The 24,527-nt window shown below is 33.8% G+C and overlaps 1 protein-coding gene across 1 annotated transcript in view; it reads right to left on the bottom strand.

The window, feature by feature from the left end:
• LOC142976429 (progestin and adipoQ receptor family member 4) overlaps positions 1-24,527 on the bottom strand; it is a 112,640-nt gene that overhangs the window by 66,587 nt on the left and 21,526 nt on the right. Inside the window, exon 2 of the mRNA XM_076119786.1 lies at positions 6,716-6,937. Within this exon, the coding sequence (XP_075975901.1) occupies positions 6,716-6,937 (222 nt within the window). The remainder of the gene's footprint in view (positions 1-6,715; positions 6,938-24,527) is intronic.

Below are 24,527 nucleotides of genomic sequence, written 5' to 3'. Positions count from 1 at the left end.
GTGCTGTTCAGTATAATATATATTTTCTATATTTCATCCTATTTTTAACCTTAAGTAGGGGTTTTTATTCCCATGCAAGGAGGTGCAAGTCATAATGCAAGGAGGTGCAAACACCGAAACGCTACTTTCCATACCACGCTTTGCAAAAATAAATCCCTAAAAACGATGTATTTATGTATAGCATACACTACGCCATTTCCTACACGTGTACTTACGTTACACGACAGAATACGAAACGTGAAGCCGCATTCACCGCGACTGAAAGCTCTGCCCTAATTTTTATTCTCACCGTGTGAAATTCTCGATGAATTATTTAAAATATTCCGAATGAGTTATCAAGTCTAATGGAAATGTATAGCCATGACACTCATAGCCAGTAGCGCTCACAGGTCGGTAATGATATGTAGGGTTAAGCAACCGTTGGCGCGGTCATTATATAGATGGGTAACCAGGTAGTGGTATTTGAAATAAGCGTCTACGTGCTTCGGAGGGCACGTAAAAAGTCGGTTCCGGTTGTTGTCAATTAAGATAACAGTCGTTAAGCCATGACCCACCATGGCCAGTAGGTTGACCACTAACCATACGATAGGTATAAAGAAAGATAGGTAGATAGATGGGCATATTTAACATATAACACTATGTGTTAGTTATATGTTTGTATGGAGTTACGTTGAATGTAATTTGCACGGATATTGTGTCGACACCGGTCACTGTTGTGGTTCGATAGAGCTAATCATATTGGTCAGGCTTAATACTGTTTGTTGCGTAGATAGGTGTAACGAATTGTTATAGATAGAATTGTCAATTTTGCCGGATAGATCATTTACATTTGCCTTTAGTAGTAAAGTAATAGTACTTTACTGTAACCATAATTGCAATAGTTCTATATTAACGGCGATTTACGGAAATGTAATCGTCAAACAACACACTGTGGTTCTAGATTTACAGCTGATATACTACCACCAGTATTCTAATTGTATTACAGATCACACCAATTAATCTTCCAAGCGTACTGCAGCCGTCGAGACCAATAGAGCCGACGTAAATGCATTCAGCATTCCGATGTAAGTCACAATCAACGCTAAACGTGATTAATAGCGATTCAAACACGATCCACCTGCAATCCAGAGATTGCGTTCGTTAATCTAAAGAGCATAGACACGAGACTGCAACTTGATGACGAGCTTCGCTGTTCCAAATTCGAATGCCGAGTGCCGCCATATTTGAATTGCTAAACCTCTCTGGTTACGTTCCCGCCGAGTTACTTCGAATATGGAATTTCAATGTTATTTTTAGGTGTTAAAATTTTACCGCGAAAATCTTTCTCGGATTTCGAAACGTGTCAGTTATAATTTTCTGACTTTTGAATAGGGCCTTGCCTGTTTATTTTTGGTGTGAAAGTAAGATAATAAAATTTCCTAAGGCAATAAAGAGGAAAACATAGAAAAAAATTTTTTTTCATCTTTGGAAAATTGGGTTTTTACAGTATTTATAACTTTAAAGAAATATATTATTCTTTCCTTTTACCAAATTTTTTCTTTCCCAAACTTAGCCCTAATTAGTAACAAATATCCACAGTTCACAAATCAAACGCACCTCGACATAGTTATTCAAGCAATGTTAATACGTTCTGAAACCAAAACTCTACAAGGTAATTCAGCTCGGCGTGATCCCACACGGACAGTTATTACACTCGCGTGACTCTCACCAACTAATTACCTATATCCACATTCCTGAACGAAGCTACAAATGTCTACAATACCATAGATTTATGGCTGGTGTCATCACTTCTGAATAAGTGTCAGTTAGAATATCAGGAGGTTTTTAGAGATTAGAGAAATTTTACAGCTTTTTTAAATTCCTTTTTTAAGGGATAGTTTCACAGTCTGTAATTAATGGTCAAATAACCTATTTGCTTAATAATGTACGTATGTAATGCATGATTTTAAATGTACGAAAATATACATTACATACATACAATCATGACATTTTGAAATAGGGGTAGACAGAGACCACAGAACGTCACATAGGACGATCCTAACAAACTTTTCTTGCTTCATTTACATGACATTCATACCTTATATTACCTTGTCATGCAGGACTGAATTCATATGAAAACAAGTGTAAAAATTGCATCTGAAACCAGACCTAACTCACTTTATCTATCGGATAGGTTATCACTTATCCACAAGCTTTAATACTAGCCCTTAGTTAAAACTCTCCGTCACAGCTTGTACACTTTCTTGCTTCTAAATGACGCCGTTTTTAGTTCGTTTGAGACGAGATACTTGAAGAAACACTTACTTTGATACGGTTTTGGAGCGACAATACTCTGTAATGCTTTATAAAGATGAAGACTGGAGTGGATCTTGTTGTTTTGGTAAAAAGCGTTTAGTATAAAAAATAATAAAGACGACGATTGCATATATAAATGTACACTAGTCTATACAAACAGGTTTGAAAGTAAAAGTTTGAATGTTTGTATGTTTGGTTGTTTGTTACTCAATCACGTCAAAATTACAGAACGGATTTAGGTAAAGTTTAGTACACTGATAGTTTATTACCTGGACTATAACTTGGGATACTTTTAACAAAGGAAAATCTTATGCGCATGAAGTCGTGGGCTTTAGTTAGTGAGAAATGATTCCATAATCGACCCCGTTTTCAATGCTAATTTCTTTGTTAAAAGCATTTGAAAATAAATTCATTTGGAAACGTAAACAGAAAGATGTAAATTGTGACCCGAAAATTGTCTCAAACGTGAGAAAAAAGAAATTCAAATTGGAAACTTCAAATGAACCGCGAGATTCGTACACGTGTTAAATTGAACAAAGATATTTTTAGTCAGAAAAGTTCTGTATACAGAAGGCTTTTTTGCAAGAGTGCCAACACGCCGCGGTTTTAATACAACCTTCGCTGTTCACGTGTTTTTTTGTTCGTTAATTATTTTTTACTGAAACTGGGTTTGTGGTTTTGCGTTTTCTTTACATTCTTAGAAGAAAACAAGATACGAAACTGTGTGTTTAATTAAGAATTTGTAATTAAAGAAAAGAAGTATATTGCCACAACATAGAATGAATGTTATTCTTAAAGAAACTAATTAAAGTATTTAGTAAACTCGTTTTATATAAGAAATTTATATTTTTCAAATGAACTATACACACGATGATTTTTCACACTCATAACTTCTTATGCTCTATTTCTGAAAATACGTTACTATTCAATCTTTATTAGAAATCAGAAATATTCTCTTCCAAATCTAATCTCAGGAACTACTGGTCCGATTAGAAAAATTCTGTGTTAGATAGACCATTTATCGAGGAAGGCTTTAGGCTATATAACATCACGCTACTACCATTAGGAGCGGAGTAGCAACGAAAAATGTTACAAAAACGGGGATGTTTTTTTTCACTCTTTCTTATGTGATGCAAGCGAAGTTGCGCGGATCAGCTAGTCCTCCATAAAGACTTTATATCAAAAATATTTTTAGCTGACTTTTCAAACTTTCAATCTAAACTTAGCTGGGTATATTCAGAGCTCGCTTCAACAACGTTATATCACAAACTTTCTGAGTGCTCTCTTGATTTAAGCACATTTCGTTATATTATGTAAAATTAACATAATATTGTCTATTTTAAACTCGCAACACATTTTTGGTATAATGGTAATTAGGTTAGTACAATTTTAGGCTAGCGTGCTAGCTAAGTTATGTAGCTGAAACATATTTAGAGAATAAATGTGTCTCCGTGCGTGTAGAATCGAGTCATTTACACTAGATATTTAAATACTAGCTTTTGATACCGGCTTCACCCGTTTTTATCACATTTAAGTATTGAAGATTGTCCATTTTCAGTCCATCTTCCTGCATGTACCGCTTGGTGACTTCTTCCTCACTTCAATTTCAAATTGCTGGCTAGTCAATGTGTAGTATTTTAAAACTTATTTTAACTGAACTTATCGTGTACATTTGAAAAATAAGTGTCCTTTGTCTCACCTGCCTGTGATAGAAATTCTAACCCTTTCAAAACATAATAATCTTAAACCAGTTTAGTTTTTTTTTGTTTGCGAAACGTAGACAGACAATCAAAGTATGGCCTAGCTCAAATATGTTCAAACATGCGGGTTGACTAAAAATAAAGCGAAAACCCCGCTTCAATTTGTTTGCATCGCTATTGTTCAGCGTTATTTGATTTGAACTATCAAAGCTAGATTTTAGACTAGGCTTAAGTTAAAAATACAACAGGATTCCTTGATCGAATCACGTAAATAGAAATAAACTCGAACCCCGTCACTCAAAGCGTAAGAAAAAACGCGAGCTCATTTATTCAAGAGCCCTCTACTCCTCTATTATAAGAATAGAGTTCACTTCTTATTTACGTTTGTAAGCTGATAAAATGTTCAGATTATTATAGAGAAAATCCTTGCTTTTGTTGTCAAAGAGCTAAGCGTAGCGTTCAACTTAGTCAAAAGACGACTTACTTTGTCATGAGATCGGTCGGTCACAATGCGAATGCAAAAGGTATATAGAGAAATGCAAAACAAGAAAGTTAAAGAGCGCGTTTTGTCGTAAAATTATGTTTTAGGTGAACAAATGCTGCTCTTTGAATAAAACTTATTTTGTTAGAAACTTAACAAACATTAGGTCGGGGAAAAATTCTTTTCGCATTATAGTGTGTATGAACTTGTAATAAAATCATTTCTCTACAAAGCAAATACAAAAAAGCTCGATATTTGGGTACCTCACGAGCTCACTGAAATAAACCTAGTGAACCGTGTACTCATTTGTGATTATTGAAGCCAAAGAGATTTTATTACAAGTTCATACAGCGAAAGGACTTTTTGCCCGACCTAATAGATCTAACGTATGAAAGGTAAAGCCCTGTACCGATAACTCTCAGAAAGGGACAGTAATGTTGGTCTGTACAAAAATCATACATACTCGACTTCCTCGCGAGCAGTACCTATATGATGCCATAACATTGTCACATCATGCGACTAATAATGTATCATACGAATCCTTTCTTAACCACTGCGCTATTAAAAAAAGCAACTAATAATCACTAAAAACACCAATTGGGTACTTGACTACGAGTTAAATCAGCATTTTTTTATAAAATGTCAAAAACACAGTTCAGTATAGAAGTACAGTGTTGTGACATCACAGTTTCGTATTTTCATTGCACCAAGTGAGTGCGTGTTTCGGTCTGTAAGAATTACAATTTCAACATTATTTACGAAAAAAAATCACATTCTAGGCATTTTAGGTGAACTTTTTACGAGTACAAGTTATATATTTTTTTGTTAACCTACTACCTACTAACTACACTATTCTACTTGATCTCTTTCATCTAAACTAACAGTTTCATCCTCTGTAACTTTAAATGCATTAACAATTGTTCGACTGCTCCTCTCTGTGTGTTTGACAGTTTGTAGGATACACAATATACACAGAAATTGTGCTTATTAACGTGTAAACTGGGCTGTCTAGTACACAGTCGAGATATTATTAAGATGTATAGTTATATTCCACTTTTGATCTCGAAGCTATAAATAGAACGATCTAAACTAGCTTTGGTAAATCATTTTCAATATTGTTATTGTATTCAGAAAGTAAACCTTAGTATTAATTCGGCTATATCTATACTAATATAATAAAGCTGAAGAGTTTGTTTGTTTGTTTGTTTGTTTGTTTGAACGCGCTAATCTCAGGAACTACTGGTCCGATTTGAAAAATTCTTTCAGTGTTAGATAGCCCATTTATCGAGGAAGGCTATATAACATCACGATACGGTCATTAGGAGCGGAGTAGCAATGAAAAATGTTACAAAAACGGGGAAAATTTTGACCCATTCTCTTAGGTGACGCAAGCGAAGTTGCGCGGGTCAGCTAGTATAACATATAAATGATAAAAATCATACAAGCAGCTAATATGTTAATACTATGTTAATTATTCTGAAATTCGTAGAGACTAGAGCGTATCCACGTCGTGCCATAAGTTTGCCTAGTTCAAAATATGCCATTCTGAATCGCAATAGTTAACGCAGCAGTATAAAGAAATAATTACTCACTTACGATACCTAGTTATTATATAATTAATCTAGAACTTCTAGAACATTTCAGGTCATACTCCTATGTATTGAAATGTGGACTATTTGTTCACAAATACACAATAGATACGTTGTTCATACTAATACCATATATTGGTGTATCGATTTACATGTACAAATAGAATTTTGACACACAATACGGGTACATTGTAAACTTGATGTATATATAGAAATTGGTACGAGTGATACACCTACTACTACCTTTACTTACGAATCGGATTTTATTTTAGTAGTCTATAGGAAATAAAGCTTACAGCATGTGGTTTAGGGATACATGACGTCAGTGACATTGTAATAATCACATTATTCCTAGTGATACGGTCGTTTTTACCTTGATCTTGCAGGATGAGAAAAGATTTGCAATTATTTACGAAAAATGAAATATAATACTTTTTGGGATATCATTTGATCACCCACGCAAACTAAGTTAATCCAACAAGCATGGAATCTGGCATTCAAAACACGCCACTAAACTTCATACCGTAGATTTGAAAAATAAAGTCTGTTTAGTTTTTCAACTATATATTATAATTGATTGACTGATCAAGCCATCGTTATAGTTATTTGTTAGGCAAATTCTAAAATAAGTATGAAATATATTCACTTACCTATGCTCTGACTGACCCAGATGCCCAGCATGTCGAGCTGCAACAGCCGGTGGTAGAGGTTGGCGCCGCGCGTGTGGTTCATGAACAGGTGGTAGAGGAAGGAGCCGCACCAGGGCGCCAGCGCTCCGAGCAGGTGGCACAGCGACAGGAACCACGCGCCGCTGCCGCTGCCCCACGGCAGCAGCCCGGGCAGCACCGCCATCATGTATACTAACGATACTCCTGAAACAACAAAAAAAGATTTTAATACCTAGATGTTTAAGAACTATTATAATTTCGTATTGCAACTCATCCCGTAAAGTCTTGGTAGTTAATAGACTACCTAAAAGATGCAGGAACGTCGGGTCATAAAGGGCAGAAGGAAAATTTTAAGGAGATTCCATCCACAAACATGGTCTTCAATAAAAAAAATTGCAATATTATAAATATACCCACGTTTTGGAAAAGCTGTTGCTTATAAGAAGTAACACCAAGAAACTTACTGTTTTCACTTTGTAAATGTCAATATTCGTCATTTTTTACACGTCATAATCATAACAAAACATAATAATATATTATGTTTTGTTATGATTATGACTACAGTTGACTAGTTTTAGTTTCAGGTGAACAACGTGACCAATGCAAGTGATGGAAGTAAGAAACGGATGTTCATTTTAATATTACGCGTACAAAACAGAAAAAAATAATCCTAGTTTGGCAGTAATATTTTACTATATCGATCGTATGAATGTAAGCAGGTTTATCCCGTAAGATGCAAGGTTCCCATGGGAGTATGCACACTCGGCACACAACACCCCAAACAGAGTGCAAGCTTATAGGTTTTCGTATGCTTACGCATGTATATTTCTTATTGACTTCTACGTTTCACAGCAATACTGCTTTCTCTTAAACGTAGCCCGAAATGGATCGCTTTATATAAACAATTTCTGTTTAAAATTATTAAATCATTAATTCGGTGATGACTAAAAAAACATTAATAAGTTGTAAGTATAGTTAATATAGTTTTTTTAACCCAATGGTTGACTAGTAGAGAATTTCTTGATGCATTGAGTTCGCCTATGTATCTCAACTGTACATGAAGTGTAAATAAATAAAGAAACAATTTCTATAGCTTGCAACGGTCATTACTAGATCCATGCATTGTGACTAAAATCCATATTATTATTAGAGGCTATGAGTAAATCAAATGACGCAATGCTTTTTCAAATAATTACTATGATATAAATCAGATTCTAAATATAGAAATAATGATTGAAAAATAACAAAACACGACCGTGGCAACACATAGCTTTATAACTTGTATTCTATCACGTAACGTACATAATATAGTTTACTTATACATCTATATATACATACATTATATCACGCCGGTTTTACACGAAGGTGTCGGCTGATTTGTACGAAATACAAACACGTTTCGCCATTAACAATAGTTCCATGAGATAGAGAGAGAGAGCGAGTCAGAAGTTAGATAAAGGGCAGGTTATCAAAACCTAACCCGGGATTTGAACCCGAAATACCGAAATCAGCAGTCGGATATACTATAGACTGCGCCATAAAAGCACTTACATATAATAGTCTATCGCGCTACGTATATAATATATTATACTTTATATGTATATAATATGCTCATTAAATTATTAACTAATTGCTAAAGCGTGTCCTTAGTCACGGCGTGACAGTGACGCGACATTCTGTCATTATGACTACAAATCAGTATTGTAATCTACGCTATTACGGGATGGTGAAATTAATGACCGTGATTATGTTGTGATAGTATGTTATATTTGATGGACTGTATGACTGGACTTTACTGTTTGGTAAAACGTGAACATTGATCGAAATGTGCTATATTTCTTAGAATATTTAACTTCTAATTTTCATGGCATTGATAGTATGATAATCTGATCATCTTAGCCGAAAGATTTTTCGGCTAGGGTCAAGCTTTTGCTTTACATTGAAACACACTGTAATGTTGGTAGTGAGTGTAGTATATCCAATCAAGAAATCTTATAGAAACAAACGTTAAAAAACTATATGGTTCATCCATTATTCCTTACTGAAAATTTATTGATTATGAAATTACACGTGCAAGACAATTGCAGAGTCACCCAGGCTATTACACGTGGTGACAATGCATTCCGCCATATCTGTACAGAATTCAGATAGCACAATCGAAAACCGTTTCGTTATATAAAATGCTTCAAGTTTTTCCAATTCAACATCACAAAACTATTTTGATATTAAAAAAGTTTCTTGATATTGAATTCGAAGCTTTTTCATATCTATTGAAACAATTGTAAGAACAACAAGAATTTAATAAAAACTCGACTATGTGTACTGGTAATACATACACCCACAACAACCATATTAGCATTACTACCCCGTATTCTATTAGAACATTAAATACATCAAACCTTTTTGTCTTGAGAGAGAATAAAATGCGAAATGTTCAGGTGCATAACATACAAGAGCTCACGTTCACCACATATATAAGAGCGAGAGGAGAAAACGTCGTAAGTCTGTTACGTGTACATGTACATACGACGTTCTGACACTACACTTGAATTTATGTTTCATGTTCCATGAAGTGTGTTCTTAAAATAGATTTGTTGAAAACGTTGAAAATGCTGCGATAAAATATTTTTAAACACAGTTTATGATTCTTTTGGTGCAACATTTATTTTGCGTTTAAAAAATTCAAATGGTCATTTATTTAGGAATCATCGTAATTGAAGTAATAATATCCAAAAATAATGATTTAAAATCTAAGCATGTAAGCATTAACTACAGATTTTCTGGGCCTTTCTTGGTTCTGGCCTTTTAGTTTGTTTTGTCAAGAGAAACAACTTAAAATGTTGTGGGTGGATATGAAAATGTCCCGTTGGGAAAAAATAACATGTTAAGGTAGGAAAAAAATGATTAGTTATAAATAAGTTACCGAAGTGTGCTGAAGTCATATACATTATAGTTGTACAATCGATTAAGTAGGCAACATTGTAGTGTGACCATTAATAATACAATAATATTAGAATTATCGATTAGTTTGAACGCTATTTCTTTACTGTAATTGTTGAAGTGTAATCATGTTATTACGTTATTCAATTACATCTATGTAATGAACGTAATATGGCTTGATGAGGCTGAATTCTCACACTACTGGAATCAGTTGCGATCCGAGGTAAGTGTTCATAAATCTTGTACTATGCTTAATCTATACTATTAAGTATATCTATCTATCTTCTATCTTCTTCTTCTTCTTTTTCTATTATAAAGCTGAAGAGTTTGTTTGTTTGTTTGATTGTTTGTTTGTTTGTTTGTTTGTTTGTTTGAACGCGCTAATCTCAGGAACTACTGGTTTGATTTGAAAAATTCTTTCAGTGTTAGATAGACCATTTATCGAGGAAGACTTTAGGCTATATAACATCACGCTACAGTCATTAGGAGCGGAGTAGCAACGAAAAATGTTACAAAAAGGGTAAAATGATGACCCATTCTCTCTTACGTGACGAAAGCGAAGTTGCGCGGGTCAGCTAGTACAATGATACAAATGCTCCGTGGCGCAGTGTTTTAGGCCGCCATGCCAATACCATTGCGTCGGGATGTCGTGGGTTCGATTCCCACACGGAGTCATAATTTGTGCTATCCACAAATAATTGTTACGGGTCTGGTCGTGCTTTGTGTTTGTAAAAGTCCCCGAGACATAAGAGCAATTATTAATGAATGAGTTGTGATTTTAAAAAACCAAAAGAAAAACTAAATAGTAAATTAGCCCTAAAATTTCATAAACTCGTTATGAATGTGCTACAAACAGTCGTACTCACAATATCTTCAAAAATGATACCATTCTAACAATTCTAGTACACTCTTGTACACCTGCGACCATTTCAATAAGTATACACGTTCGCTGTTGATTCACTTTGTGAGCTTCTCGTTCATCCTCTCCACGTGGCGTAAGCGTCTAAGCTTTCTACAATATACATTCTCAAACTCTCATAAAATATAAATGTAGGTACACTACACACCGAGGGACCTAACCACGTGAATCGTGTAACAATCCCTACCTCCTCGGAGACTCCCTTTAGAGGATTAAATACGAAACAAGTACTTATTTTTCTGAAACTCAATTTCTTTAGGCAATGTAATCAACGCTTTATATACTTGAACGTTTTTCAACGAAATTTCTAGAAGGCGAAATGCTTATGAATAATGAAGGATAATCCCACATTTGGCAGTCGCTCCAAGCTTAGTTTTACATCACAAATGTGGAGCAATAAGACCAAATGGTGCCGAGTTCGTCCAATCATAGAAAAGCAGACATATTTTTATCATAACTGGTTATAATATTCATGTGAAAAGTCGTGAAGGCGAGTATTAGTTCGTGACGTGAGTGAGAAGATGTGTTAGGTACTATTGTGTGAAGTCTTTGTTGAGGGTATACTCCACTTTTGAATACCGATTCCAGCACCTAGTAGAATAGAAGTTTGAATTCTTTAGAATATTGTCAGTATGGATCGAATATCTATTGTGGGCTAGTGCTTTGAAAGTTGGTCGAGGTTGTGTGCTTTTATAAAATACTTCGCACATTTTATGTAAATTCCATTATCATAAGTACAGACTATCTCGTAACTCGTTATTGAAAGGGTAACTTATGATTATGGAGAAAAGAGACCATAATTTAAGTAACTGTACAAATTTGGGTACCAATGGAAAACTTATGATAATTTTCCTTATATCATATTACTTCGAAAACAGAGTAATCACATATTTTATCACTATTTTAGACTCCTAAAGAGGAAAAAAACGACGAACAATTTTATACATAGATAGATATACGAATAAAATATTCAGTCTCAGTTTCCGACATACATTTTTATATTCTTTATTATACAGCAAAACAAAAAAGAATTATCATTGGAAAGGAAAACACGAGAATATTTTTTCTGAAATACATAGTGAGAGATCGGATTGAGAGCAATTGATCGAATTTGTATAAATTGCAGTTCCAATATTGATAGGAAATTGTGCCCGATGTGATTGTGCGCGCTGCCGCACCGTGGCGCCACCGTCGACGTCAAATGCAAGCGGCTTATTTTTAACACGATTTGTAAAGTTAGTACCTATAGTCTCAAATGACTATTGAGAGAACTTTTTTAGTTCCTAGGCTAACAATTAATTTAATCACCTTTTTGAATAGATTTATAGACATTTTTTCTTGACAACTTAATCAATACATTTAAGGTTTTATTTCTGCAAAAACTGATTTATATTGGTTATTAGAAGACTGTCAAAATCTTTGGTCTTGTCCACAATTACCGAACAATGGTGAGGATGGAAGCAGAAGTTCAATGAGCTAAAGTTATTCATTTTCCTAAATTGAGTATAAAATAAAATAGAGGCAGAACTAAAGTTAAAATTGCTATAATTTACTGTTTAACAATATTCGCACAAAACGTTTGCTTACAAAGTCCAGCTTCAAACTGTAAAATCGGCCTGATTTCCGCCAGTACATGAATATTAATATTGTAGTACTACGCCAATTATTTAACTAATTAACCTTTGACTTTCAGTTGAAATGGAGCAACATTTGTAATTTCAAACACAGCTCATTTTGTACAAACTGTATTTACTAAAATAATTGCTTGATAGGTTTACAATATATGCTAATAATAGAATATAAAGCTTTCTCTTTAGATATTTGGCGTAAATGACAGTCTTTATTTTTTGTATTTTTCACACAAAACCCTATTAACATTGCACTAAATCTAAACAAATTCTAAGGTGCCGACATTTTGGGCATAGCCCGATGCAAAATGCCTTAACAAAAACCTTAACAGAAATGCCTTGAAGTTTATTACAACAAAATGGAGGCGGGTTTCCTAAACATTTCATTAATCGAAACTCTTAACTACCAATGCAGCTGACAGCAATTACTTTCGAGGTCAACATTTTAAAGCGAAATAAAAACTATTGAAGCAGAATTCGTCTGGAAGGTTTCAAACCATTAAGTTTGATATCAAGTGCCTTTCAACTGAATTCACTGCGGGTAGTTAAGTACTACCCAATATAAGTTTACCCATAAGTTGGGGTAAACTTCTCCCGTTGTGTAATGATTGTAACTTTGCTAGTGTTCCGGGAAATCGGGACTTTAAACTTCTATATTTTCTTGGAAATTTATACGCAATATTTCGTTGGGAAACGGTTTTCGAAGTTCTAGTGGTCTCTTTATTGGCAATATAATAAAGAGAAAGTTTCAAATATTGTAAAGTAGCCATTGACATAGAAACGATATGAGTTATGCCAATTGTAATTACTCAAGGATTAATGCATACGAGCATGCATCAATATCTCTAGTCTAGTAAAGTTTCAACCGTCAGTCAACCTCAACCATCTGCGCAGAATAGCAATTAAAAATCTATATTAACACATATTTGGTGCGAATAAACCCTCTGCCATAACAGTCAATAATATTTTACGCAAAAAAAGGTAACAATATAAGAGTTTAAAAGGAAGGCCTTTACGCAACGGTGCGACATAACAGAGGCTTGAAAAAAATATTCTACCTCAAAGATAACAATATTGTGTCCACCATTTTGTCCTCATCGAAAGCCTCAATCTATATATGTGTTTATAATTACAGCTAATAACACGACTCCTGTACATCTTAACAACAAAACGTGCGCATTTTCTCATACATAACACTTTTTGTTTTAGCCTTATTTCGTAATTAGGATCCTTTTTGCTTTTATCGTGGATAATGTGGCTATTTCAGTGTTCTCGGTGGCTTTTCATACATTTTTCCTTTTCGTAGGGTTTTGTGGCCGTTTATCAAACTACGTAATGAATGTAACGGGAAAATAAAATGTTATTTTCGGCTATCTCGAAGTTTTGGGACAACGTTTTATGTATTTTTTGTTTTAGTTATGTTTACATATTATTTGTACTGAAGTAATAGATGTTATAGTCCACAATTAGTAGGTACCTACACCACCTACAGCTCTACGACCATACAAAGCATTTTAATTCTTGTCTGTACCTAAGTCAGTAGAACCTTAATAAATACGGAAAATTTATGAGTCTATCCTTAAAAGTTTTATTTAATTCACTTAATGTTTTGATACATTGACTTAAATAATTATTTTTCAATTAACAAAACTTTATGTAAGGAATTTATATCTTCACTTTAAGCCAAAAACTCACTACCTAATAACTAAACAGTAAAAGCTTGCACATGAAAAAGGACACTCTATCTACAATTTTATTCGCTCTCTACGTCAAAGTTAGAAGTTAAAATACTGTGTGAACGGTGTTCGTTCACGGCGGCCATTAATTTACTACAAGTGGAAATGGAATCGACATGTAGAGCATTGTAGAGTCAGTAGAGTGCTCTAACACGCCACCTCTATGAAACTGAAATGGAACTTTGTCAAATATTTTTTTTTATACGAATATTTTGATACTCTTTACAACGAAATAAAAGTTTAGCTTCACTACTTAACATTTTAAATTAAAGTTCCCTTGTCGTGTCTGCCCGTTTGTTGGCGATAAACTCAAAATATACTAAACGGATTTTCATGCAGTTTTCACCGATACGTAGAGTGATTCTCGAGGGAGTAGGTTTTAGTGTATAATAATCAAAATCAAAATATTAAGGTTAAACCGTTTTAACTTGGGTGAAGACCGTTAGTGTTTGTTTAAAACTTTATTCAATACACGAAAAAAAAAATTCGATATTATTACGAACACTAAGTGTAATAAAACCACTATATCAAAAAGTATTTGTTACCAAAATTCAATAACAAGCAACGTACCTACGTGATACAATTCAATAACTAAACACGAACTCACTTCAGAAAAGGTCAGTAGAAACAAGAGAATACAAAACAGTAGGAATAAAATAAGCAAAGACATTTGTGTATCTTCACGCCTTCGTATTTGTTCTTCACAAATTGGCTGAGGTGTGCCGCCCACGTGACGCCCACTACTGAACAACACTGATCTTGTAGCCTTTCAAATGCTTGAAGAGCAAAACAGTGATATTTTACCCTTGCAAATTAATTTTATGAAGCTATTATTTTATGTTTACTTTTATATTAACTTCTGCACCGACTGTGTACGTGGGAAAATTATATATAAGGTAATTTGCTATCGCGATTGGTTATCACACATCGAAATGATTATCGAAAGTATTAGTTCAAAATACATACCATAGTATACAAATATGGATAGGAACAATAACAAATACTGTACCTAATACTTTTAGGAAGAGTACCCGAAACCTTTTAAACGGCCTCAATAATTTTATTTTAAGCAAAGTAAAACCGAAACGAAAACATAAAAGCGTCGGACAGGACATTTACAAACGAAAATTGGCAATAAATTACCCTTTTATTATCAGAGAACAATATCACAGCATGAGAGATAGACTCCGACTGTCTTTTGTCTTCACAAAATGTCTCAAACACCCGCCGTATTTCGCTATCAAATTCTTTAAAAAATATTGTACCAATAAAGATGGGATCTTTTACGAGCGCGAAACGACGAAATTGCCAGATGGCAAAAGGTAATCGAACAAAATTGACAGAATAATAATTTAATAAAGTCGCTATGTAAAGAGAAATTACTTTGCCTCGCTTTTACATTTTTTTCTTAATTCAATATTTGATTAATGAAGCCTGGAACATGAATGAATACAGAAGGAGGTAATTACGTATTTTGAATTAAACGTTCAGTTTAAAGGTAAAGCAATTATAGGCAATAATAAGTACAGTAACAGTATAACATTTCATCCCACGTGCAGCGGTTCAAACCTAAAGCTATGACTTTACCAAATTATACGTTATAATTAAAGTTCAATTCTTAAATCTAACATGTATGTATCGTTGCTTTAAAACAAAATCATTTACATTATAATTACATTTTATGGGGTTTACAAAAAAGACTTATGTAATTTTTCTTTGCTTAATGGGAGTCTTTCTATAATACTTAAAATCAAAATCAAATCATTTATTCATATAGGTCAATTGCTGACACTTATGATAGTCAATGATACAGAGAGTCAATGATACTTAATAAAATATACCCGGTAAAATTCAATTTTTTATGATTTTTAATCATAAAAAATTTTTGATTTGTTATTTGGATGTTTTGATTTGTGGCCCTTTTGGTTCTAAGTAGCGGTATGTATTTACTTTAAACATTGCTTGAATAAATGCAAACGTAATATATTCTTATAGGATTTGTTCAATCCTAGAAAGTGCATGTCAGCACTTATATCAATACTGGACACTCGTCGAAATAGCTGGGGGTCAAAGTAACCCAATACGCAACAAGATTACATTAGCCGTCTCAGCATTATTACGTTAAACAGGGAAATGGAACGTGACACTTTTGTTTTTTTTTTTGTTGGTATTGTGTATTCTCGACATCTTAAAATGATAGAGAATTAAAGTAATTTTGTTTCCATTAAACCATAATCATAATATTACAAACACGAAAATCTGTCTATTACACTTTCAGACCTGAATCAAGTCGTAATTTTTTTTAGAATGAAATCAGAACCGAGATTTTTATAAAATGGAACTTTAGGTGTGAAAGGTAGATTAGATGGTATACCTCCTGTCAAACATATTCTATTTTTCATCTCCAACATGGTGCAAAGACTACGTGTTAAATACAAATTTATAGATCAACCTTAATTAAACGTCTCTGCCTAAAAACATTTAAAATTAACACCCGATAAGCGACTTTTTTCATCTTCCTTAATGAACAGTCAATGGGCAATCAATATTAATGTGTTTTTTAAAATACTCTCTAGGAAAGTAACAGAAGAAACATGCATTACGTTTGATTTATTACTTTTAGGATTCTACAACAATTACTTTCGTGTTTTGTATATAATAAATGTAGCTCACAAAAGAGAGTATATTTTGCTAGCACATAACAATCTTTACGCAGCAGTCTTAAAACGTTAAATGAGGGTTGAATTTATCGCGATTTTTGCAATCATTTCTAGAATTATAAATTGGAAAGTCGATTCACTATCACAAACTGTTGAACTTAAAATAGTTTTCTAAGAAGTTAATAAAATATAATCTAAAACAAAAAAATAAGATATTTTTCTCAAACCAATTCTTCGTGCATGCAAATAAAAAACTGCCTTAAGATTTTTACACACAAAATCTTTTTTCCAGTATTCTTTAACTATAATATAATTCTTTAAATTACGTAGAAAATCCACGCAACACTTAATTTTCTAGAACAAAAACATAACTTGAAAGAAGTTGCAATTTCCTCGTGGCTACCCATGGGGGTAGTGCAAATATATTGATTGAATAATTGTGGGGGTTTGCATGCCTATTACCGGCCGGACGACGGACAGGGGGCACTTACCCTCAGTCAATACTTTGTAACGTGTGCAATTAAAACGCAAATGTAGATATACGACGCCGTTGTTCGCGTTATTTATTCAGTTCGTGTATTATTTGCGTTTTACACGTGTTTCGCAAAGAAATTGATTTTTTTTAGAAGTTGAATTGTTAATTGTTTTAATGCTGATTGAAAAAAGTATTTTTTTGCTTTGTAAACGTACAAGAAGTTATAGAGTCAAAAAATGTATGTAAGGAATCTTAACAATTTTAATAAATGTTTAACGGTGTGCCAAAAAGACTGGATGTCTTTAACATTGAGACCATAGTTCGTTTACAATCTGCATTAAACAACCGAAAAGTTCGACTATCAAGAAAATTTCACACACAAAGAAGTAAGTTGTATTAAAATAAAAGAATACATTGGAGTTTCAAAGATAAAATTCAATCAGCATTCGAAAACATCAATTCTGAACACAAATAACTCCCAAACCAATTTTATGAACTCAACACAGCCTACATACCGTACTAAAAGAAAAATAAACGGTTTTTCTCCAAAATAAACTCCGAAACGAATCGTAAAAGCCTAATGACAAACAAACATAGTAACGAACCGTAAAACCGTATACATTTCGATGTAAAATCATATCTCAACGTTACCTAATGAACCACATACCTTTATTTATCTTCGAGTTTTGCTCAAAATGGAGGCGAAATAACGTTGGCTTATAGGTACAATATTATTTTTGTTCTCGTTATAATAATGTATGACTGTCTCTGTGGCACAGTCGGTGGTATATCCAACTGCTCGGGTTCGATTCCCGGGTCGGATAAAATACTATTAGTATTTTCTTATGTATGTAATAAGAATGTATTTTAATAGTAACTAGGAGCTTCGTAACGTGCCCGGTAAATGAAAATTGACTGGCCCCCTATTAGGCACATGGGACTAATTGTTAATGGCGAAACGTCGGTTTACTGTATACATTTTTTATGTGTATTTACGAACAGTTTTAAAAGAAATGTAAAATCACTTCATAATAGCACGCAAATGATATGAATGAAAGCTATTTCTATGCTATTAGACTATGATATTGTTTTTTAAGGATTCAATTATTGAAGACAAGAGTAAGTGGATTCATATGCATATGCATAGTCAAGGGGCATATCAGTCGAAGTTCTAAGCGGTAGGTAGCATACGTGACCAATTGAGATAGTAGATTTTTACAAGATGGCCATGCATTTGACACAACCTCGCTTAAAAGTATCAATAACCAAAAACCAAATCTGCTTATTATAGACTTAAATATATAACCATAATAAACGGCAGCTGAAGTTTGTTAAATAAGTAACAAATGGCGGATACAACACGCTCTACAATCACTTTGTTAATAGTTGTTCAGTTCATGTCGGTCGCTATTTATTTTGTACGACACATTAGTCGTACTGCGCCGGTGTGCTTGATTAGTTCCCTCGTATATTATTGTGATAGTGTGTTTGTCGGCTAAAGAGTACAATGTGTCATTTATACGGAAATTATGGTTGTCGAATTATCAAGTTTAAGTCTCAAACTTTTGGTAACGTTTGATAACCAGTCTGAGTGCTTTTCACTTTTTATACTGAAAATGTTGGATAGCGTCTTAATAATTTTACACGCTTCACGATTTTGGACATCTATACTATATACTATATACTATATTAATATTATAAAGCTGAAGAGTTTGTTTGTTTGTTTGTTTGTTTGAACGCGCTAATCTCAGAAACTACTGATCCGATTTGAAAAATTCTTTCAGTGTTAGATAGCCCATTTGTCGAGGAAGGTTATAGGCTATATATCATCACGCTACGACCAGTAGGAGCAGAGAACCAGTAAAAAATGTTACAAAAACGGGGAAAAAGTTGACTCATTCTCTTTTATGTGACGCAAGCGAAGTTGCGCGGGTCAGCTAGTGTAATATATGACGTCTAAATATTGTATCTATTATTAGGCTTATTACAGCTGAAGACAACACATGACGGGCATGCAAGAGGAATGTATGCTTAGCATAAACTTGCAGTTTGCAAGAGGAGGACGATACCTAGCAGGTTATTAGAGCGCACCGCAATAGCTTAACGAGGAATGGAAAAAAAACATCAAATTTACACTATGTCCGGTAAATTAATTATAGATTTAAAGTTTGTTGAAACTTAAAAATATCGGCCCTAAGTCTCATTAAGACAAATTCAAATAATCAAAAGTGTATTTTTAGCTTCTAAATTAAGACATTCACATCACGACAATATCAACTTAGCAATGTTTCACCGGCGCCCGCATCGAATATTTCACAAAGCTCCCGTCATTACACGTAGAAAGGCTTTATGGTAATAAATTAAATGTCACCACGCTCGCACCGCGCCATAAACCACATGTGCTATCGATGCCATAGATCATAATATATCTTCTATTCTTTACGCTTACCCTTCTGAATTACAGTCTGCCTTTGTTATAAAACGTTTTTTTGGTAAGTGTTTGGCAATTTATATTTTAGTTATTTAAGAATAGTGCATATTAAAATACACATAGGTAAACCTGAAGATTGTTAGACTAACAGATATTAAACCTTTTAAACAAAAAAATAACTTAATTACTTTGGTAGTGATTCTCTTTTAGCATAAATTTCTTTAGCACTTACAGGTTCATCACCTAATTTCCAATAAAAAGGAAAAAAATGATAATTAGAGAATAATACAATGCATTTTAAAATTAAAACGTTTCGTAAAGGATATGTTTGTTAAATTGAAATAAGCTAAACATCCATTTCGTTTTCATTTCAACGAAAAGATTGCACCATTACTAAGAAAGACAATTTACTTTTAAAACTACTTTTAAATCCAGACACACTAACTACTACTACAATAAATCGTGAATCTTGTAGTACGCTAAAACACATAGCGTAAGAACATTAGTCAAAGTCAACAGACGTTTTACGATACATTAATCTTCTTTATTTATGATCCAATATAAATATTTCATTTTATTCATCCCTTATATCAAAATACTCTTCTTAATCGAGCCTTAAGCTGTTTTAGCATCCATTTATTTCTGATATACATCTTTCGACAGCGTTTTACGTCGATAAGAAGGTAAACTGTACGTTCACGAGTAAGTAAGTGCTTTTTACCAAATAGCATATTTATAGTATGATTGAAATGTGTTTAAGCTTAATGTAAAGTAGTGGTGGCCTGATGGCTAAGGTATTGGATGAGCTGTCGTGGATGCATGGGTTCGTATCACCTTTTACACTAATTAGACGAAATTACCCCTAACACATACTTACAAAGTCCAGAAACTATGGTTTTGTAGCTCAAAATGCAAGTAATTTTTGTTCACAATGCAAGTATGAATACAATGGTCTGTCTGCCTGCTATGCTCTTTTCGGCTTAACTTCTAAACCAATTTAGATGAAATATAGCACAAACCCAGAGAAACTCAACGACGAGGGCATTTAAAAAAAACATTTTTATACATGTGCGAAGCCACTCGTGTCTATTAGAGATGAATGAAAGCCATGAATGGTTAATATCATTTTCAAAGGTAAATATAACAGGTGTATCACATGTTATTACTTAATTCCCGCGTTAATGGAATAATTAAGCGTTACTTTATAAGCGGCTTAATAAAACATTGAGTGAAACAACTACTTCATTTCGTGAGCACGTTGTGAGGGCGAGCTCATTTTGGAACCATCCTAGTGTAATAATGATCCCGCGGTTTCCACCCCAAGATTCTCGATAAATAAGCGAAATATTTTACGTGTATACTAGGAAAATCCTGTTATTCCGGCATTTCTTTTATGCTTGATAAAGCAAATTTATGATGTTTAATAAAGTTGTATGTAAGCTTTTGTTCCTGTTTATAAAATAATAATATTGTCTTCTAAATTGTACGAAATAATAAACCAACGTATATAGCAATTCCTATTTTATCCTCTTTCCTAAATCATTACAAGATTTTCAAGAAATAATCATTTTCATAAAACAGTTAACACAATGAATATTTTAACAATAATTTACTTAAAGAACAGAAAAAAACGGATTAAAATATCATTTAAGCTTCACCCAGCATTCATAAACGTTTTCAAGCAGAAAGCTAGACGATTCGGCATATCTATTTGTTATACCAGCTTCGTCCTATAAAACAGAAATTATTTCGATAAAACCACATTATAAGTCCCACTAGACTTTTAAACTACAGTATTCATAAAGTTTACTTTCTTTCCGACTCTAAACATAACAGCATTGTCATTTTATAAGGGTAGTTACTGTTAGTTCCCTTGCAACGAAGTGAATAAATTAGTACAGCTACAAATAGCCCCGCGTCGGTGCATGTTCGAGCTACCTGCATAAATAAACGATCGTGTGGACCTTTCTGTCCATGTTATTACAAGTTTTAAGTATTTAAACGAAGTATATTAGCTTTCCTTTGAAACTTCAATTGTTTATTTAGTGCTATTTTCCTGTGAATATGTCAAATACATATTCATTTCGAAGCGTTAGGTTTCTTCAACCTAAACAGTAGCTCGATTCTCTACTACTATCGACCTCCAACATCCGGCTAGTCATCGAGAAATTTTGTATGAAAATCTGATCAGCGCCTCTGACGGGCGTCATAGTAACTATTTTTAACCCCCGACGCAAAACGAGGGGTGTTATAAGATTGACGTGTCTGTGTGTGTGTGTGTGTGTCTGTCTGTCTGTGGTATCATAGCTTCCGAACGGATCCAGTGATTTCAAATTAGTTTCTTTTGTATAAAAGGTTACTTATGTGCGAGTTTTCCTAGACATGTTTGATGAAAATCGGTTGAGTCGTTAAAAAGTTGTAGAGTGTAAAAGTGAGTGGAGGAGAGGAAATTTACTCGGACGGGGTCTCAAATAGCTTCGTATGGTGAGAAAGTTTGGTGGTACGAATATTAGAATGGCTTTACCTAACTAGCCAGTCTATAAAAAGTATGAAAAAAAATTGTTTTTAATCGGGGGTTTTCTATTTTTTTTATTTATAGTTATGGCAGAACATCCTAAATGTCAAACTTTCGATACTCGACAGTACCGACTGTACAGAATCGCGCTTCAGAAGATACGTAGCTTCTCTTCCCGGTATCCTTCGAGCGGACAAACATACGTAAGTACATACAAACTAACTTTAGTAATAGATATCTGTTTAATTAACTAAACTGAGTGAAACTAAGTAAACCTATTTCAAAAGAGATTTTGAACAGAGATAGGCCACGTCCATTTGATTAGGTTATTACAAAAGCTAAAGGATGAACACCAACCTTGAGTCTCTAATATTGATAATTGTATTTATTACACCTAGAACTATCACTGTTAATTCGAATTAGTAATTTTGTCACAGCAAAGATAAATTTATATGGTAGCTTTTAGCCGCGACTTCGTCCACCACCTGAATTTTCCCATGGAAATCCGTCATTTTTCCGGGGTAAAAAGTAGCCCATGTCCTTTCTCGGGTATCAAAATATCTTCATGCCAAATTTCATGCGAATTGGTTCAGTAGTTTAGGCGTGATTGAGTAACAGACAGACAGATTAGATATTTAAGTCATTCTAACTGTGTAGTTCACATCGAAAGTTAATGATTTGCCATAATAAGTGATTATTGTTTTAACTTTCGATTTCTACTCAAATTAAAGCGCGCATTAATTAGTGACGTGTGTCTTTTTTGATATTGGACATTGAGACGATGACCCCAGACTTATAGTTAATGAATCGCAAAGCAGGTACCTATAGACTTGAGTACAGCTCGGCTAATGGCTACTTATTTATTTAAACACCATTGGCTGGTACATTCGAGCTACAAATTTAGGGATTGAATTGAATTTCATAATATCAAATGTGCACAGATTGTGATCTGCTTCTTGCGCTGTGCAATAGCAAATGTAATTCATGAAAAAACTAAAATGTATGCGCTCCGTTGCTTGTATGGTCAGCCTTTACGTCTATTTGTCTGAAACTGATTCGGTTAAATAAAAAAAAATATTGTTATTTGTTTTTTGTGTTCAAAAGTAAACGCAGAAGGAGATCCGTTTTGATTATAAAATTCTTTTGTTCAAGATCTTAGCTATAAACTAACTTAACCTAAGGAAATGAACGGTATTTCAATGAATTAAATAATCTCTATAATCCTTCTTCTGAATTACCTCGCGCCACACTAACACTGTATACTCTATGGTAATCGCTTACATAACAGACTTATGTAAATGAACGGCTTAAATATATTAATTATCATATGTTACAGCTGCGTAAACTGTCGCATACGCCTCTTTAAATAATGATGTGTAATTGTACAAAATTATGCATTCGTAAAGAGAATTTATTAAGCTATTTGCGGGTTTAACCTCCAGCCAGTAATACGCGTATTATATTTGTAACTATTTTCAAAATTCATCACTTAATTTTAGTAAGTAGGAACAGGGTTTGATAACTTTCGAAATTAGGAAACGTTGTAAATTTTCTATGTTATTCATAATCATTTGAATAGAGCTACTGCGAAGCCTTAAACGAGATAATACTATGCTCAAAACTTCATGAAGAAAAAATTCTAACAAAATAAATTATCGAATAGATTTCATACAAATCGATATCGATATCATTATGAGCGGATGATGAACAAATATATTTGTTTTGCCAATCACTGCCCCACTGCAGGGCAAGGGTGTCCTCCCAAACGAGGGAGGGGTTAGGTCTTAAGTCCACCACGCTGGCCATTGGCCAAGCTTAACATTACAATATAAAATCTAAAGCAACACGAGTTCTGATAATACCCACAAATGACTAAATGTATACGACAACAATTCCATTAATTAAATTCATTAAGCCGTAACAGATCACCAGTGCCCGTGAAAATGTGGAGAGCGAAACATTGCGAAATACGAACAAATATTCATCCATAAAGTTTAATTTATTTATATAAATAAAAACGTACATTCGTTCACTAAAGAATAAAAAATACTCGGCATTTTTCGTGAAACAGATAATGAATGGTGAAAAACGTGTATTGTTTAAGCCGCGGCTATAATCATTCGTTCTTTGTGCCAGTACTTAGCGTTCTGCGCTTTTTGCATTCAAATTGAATGTTGAATTAAAAGCGCTGTTTGTGAGTGACAAATAGGCGAGTGCTGTATAATACCTCCAAGTGTTTCTGTAAGTAGTGTATTGGAGTTCTGCGCAGAAGTCTCGAGTTCGAATACTAGCCAAAGAAGTAACAAAAATGTTATACCTGAATTTAAAAATTATCAGTGGTGCCCCGGGATCTGGAACATAGACCTTTTTGCGCGACGTAAGTCACCGTCTTAAGCCTGAAGTCTTACTAATTGTGTTAGAATCCAACCGAATTACGAGAAAATTGACACTGACTATGACCCACTGGTGCACTCACTTGGTCACTCTGAA

Source organism: Anticarsia gemmatalis, chromosome 11 (assembly GCF_050436995.1).
Source record: "Anticarsia gemmatalis isolate Benzon Research Colony breed Stoneville strain chromosome 11, ilAntGemm2 primary, whole genome shotgun sequence".
In the NCBI taxonomy this organism is placed as follows: Eukaryota; Metazoa; Arthropoda; class Insecta; order Lepidoptera; family Erebidae; genus Anticarsia; species Anticarsia gemmatalis.
Note: the sequence above shows the minus strand (reverse complement) of the source record. Positions and strands in the feature narration are given on the sequence as shown.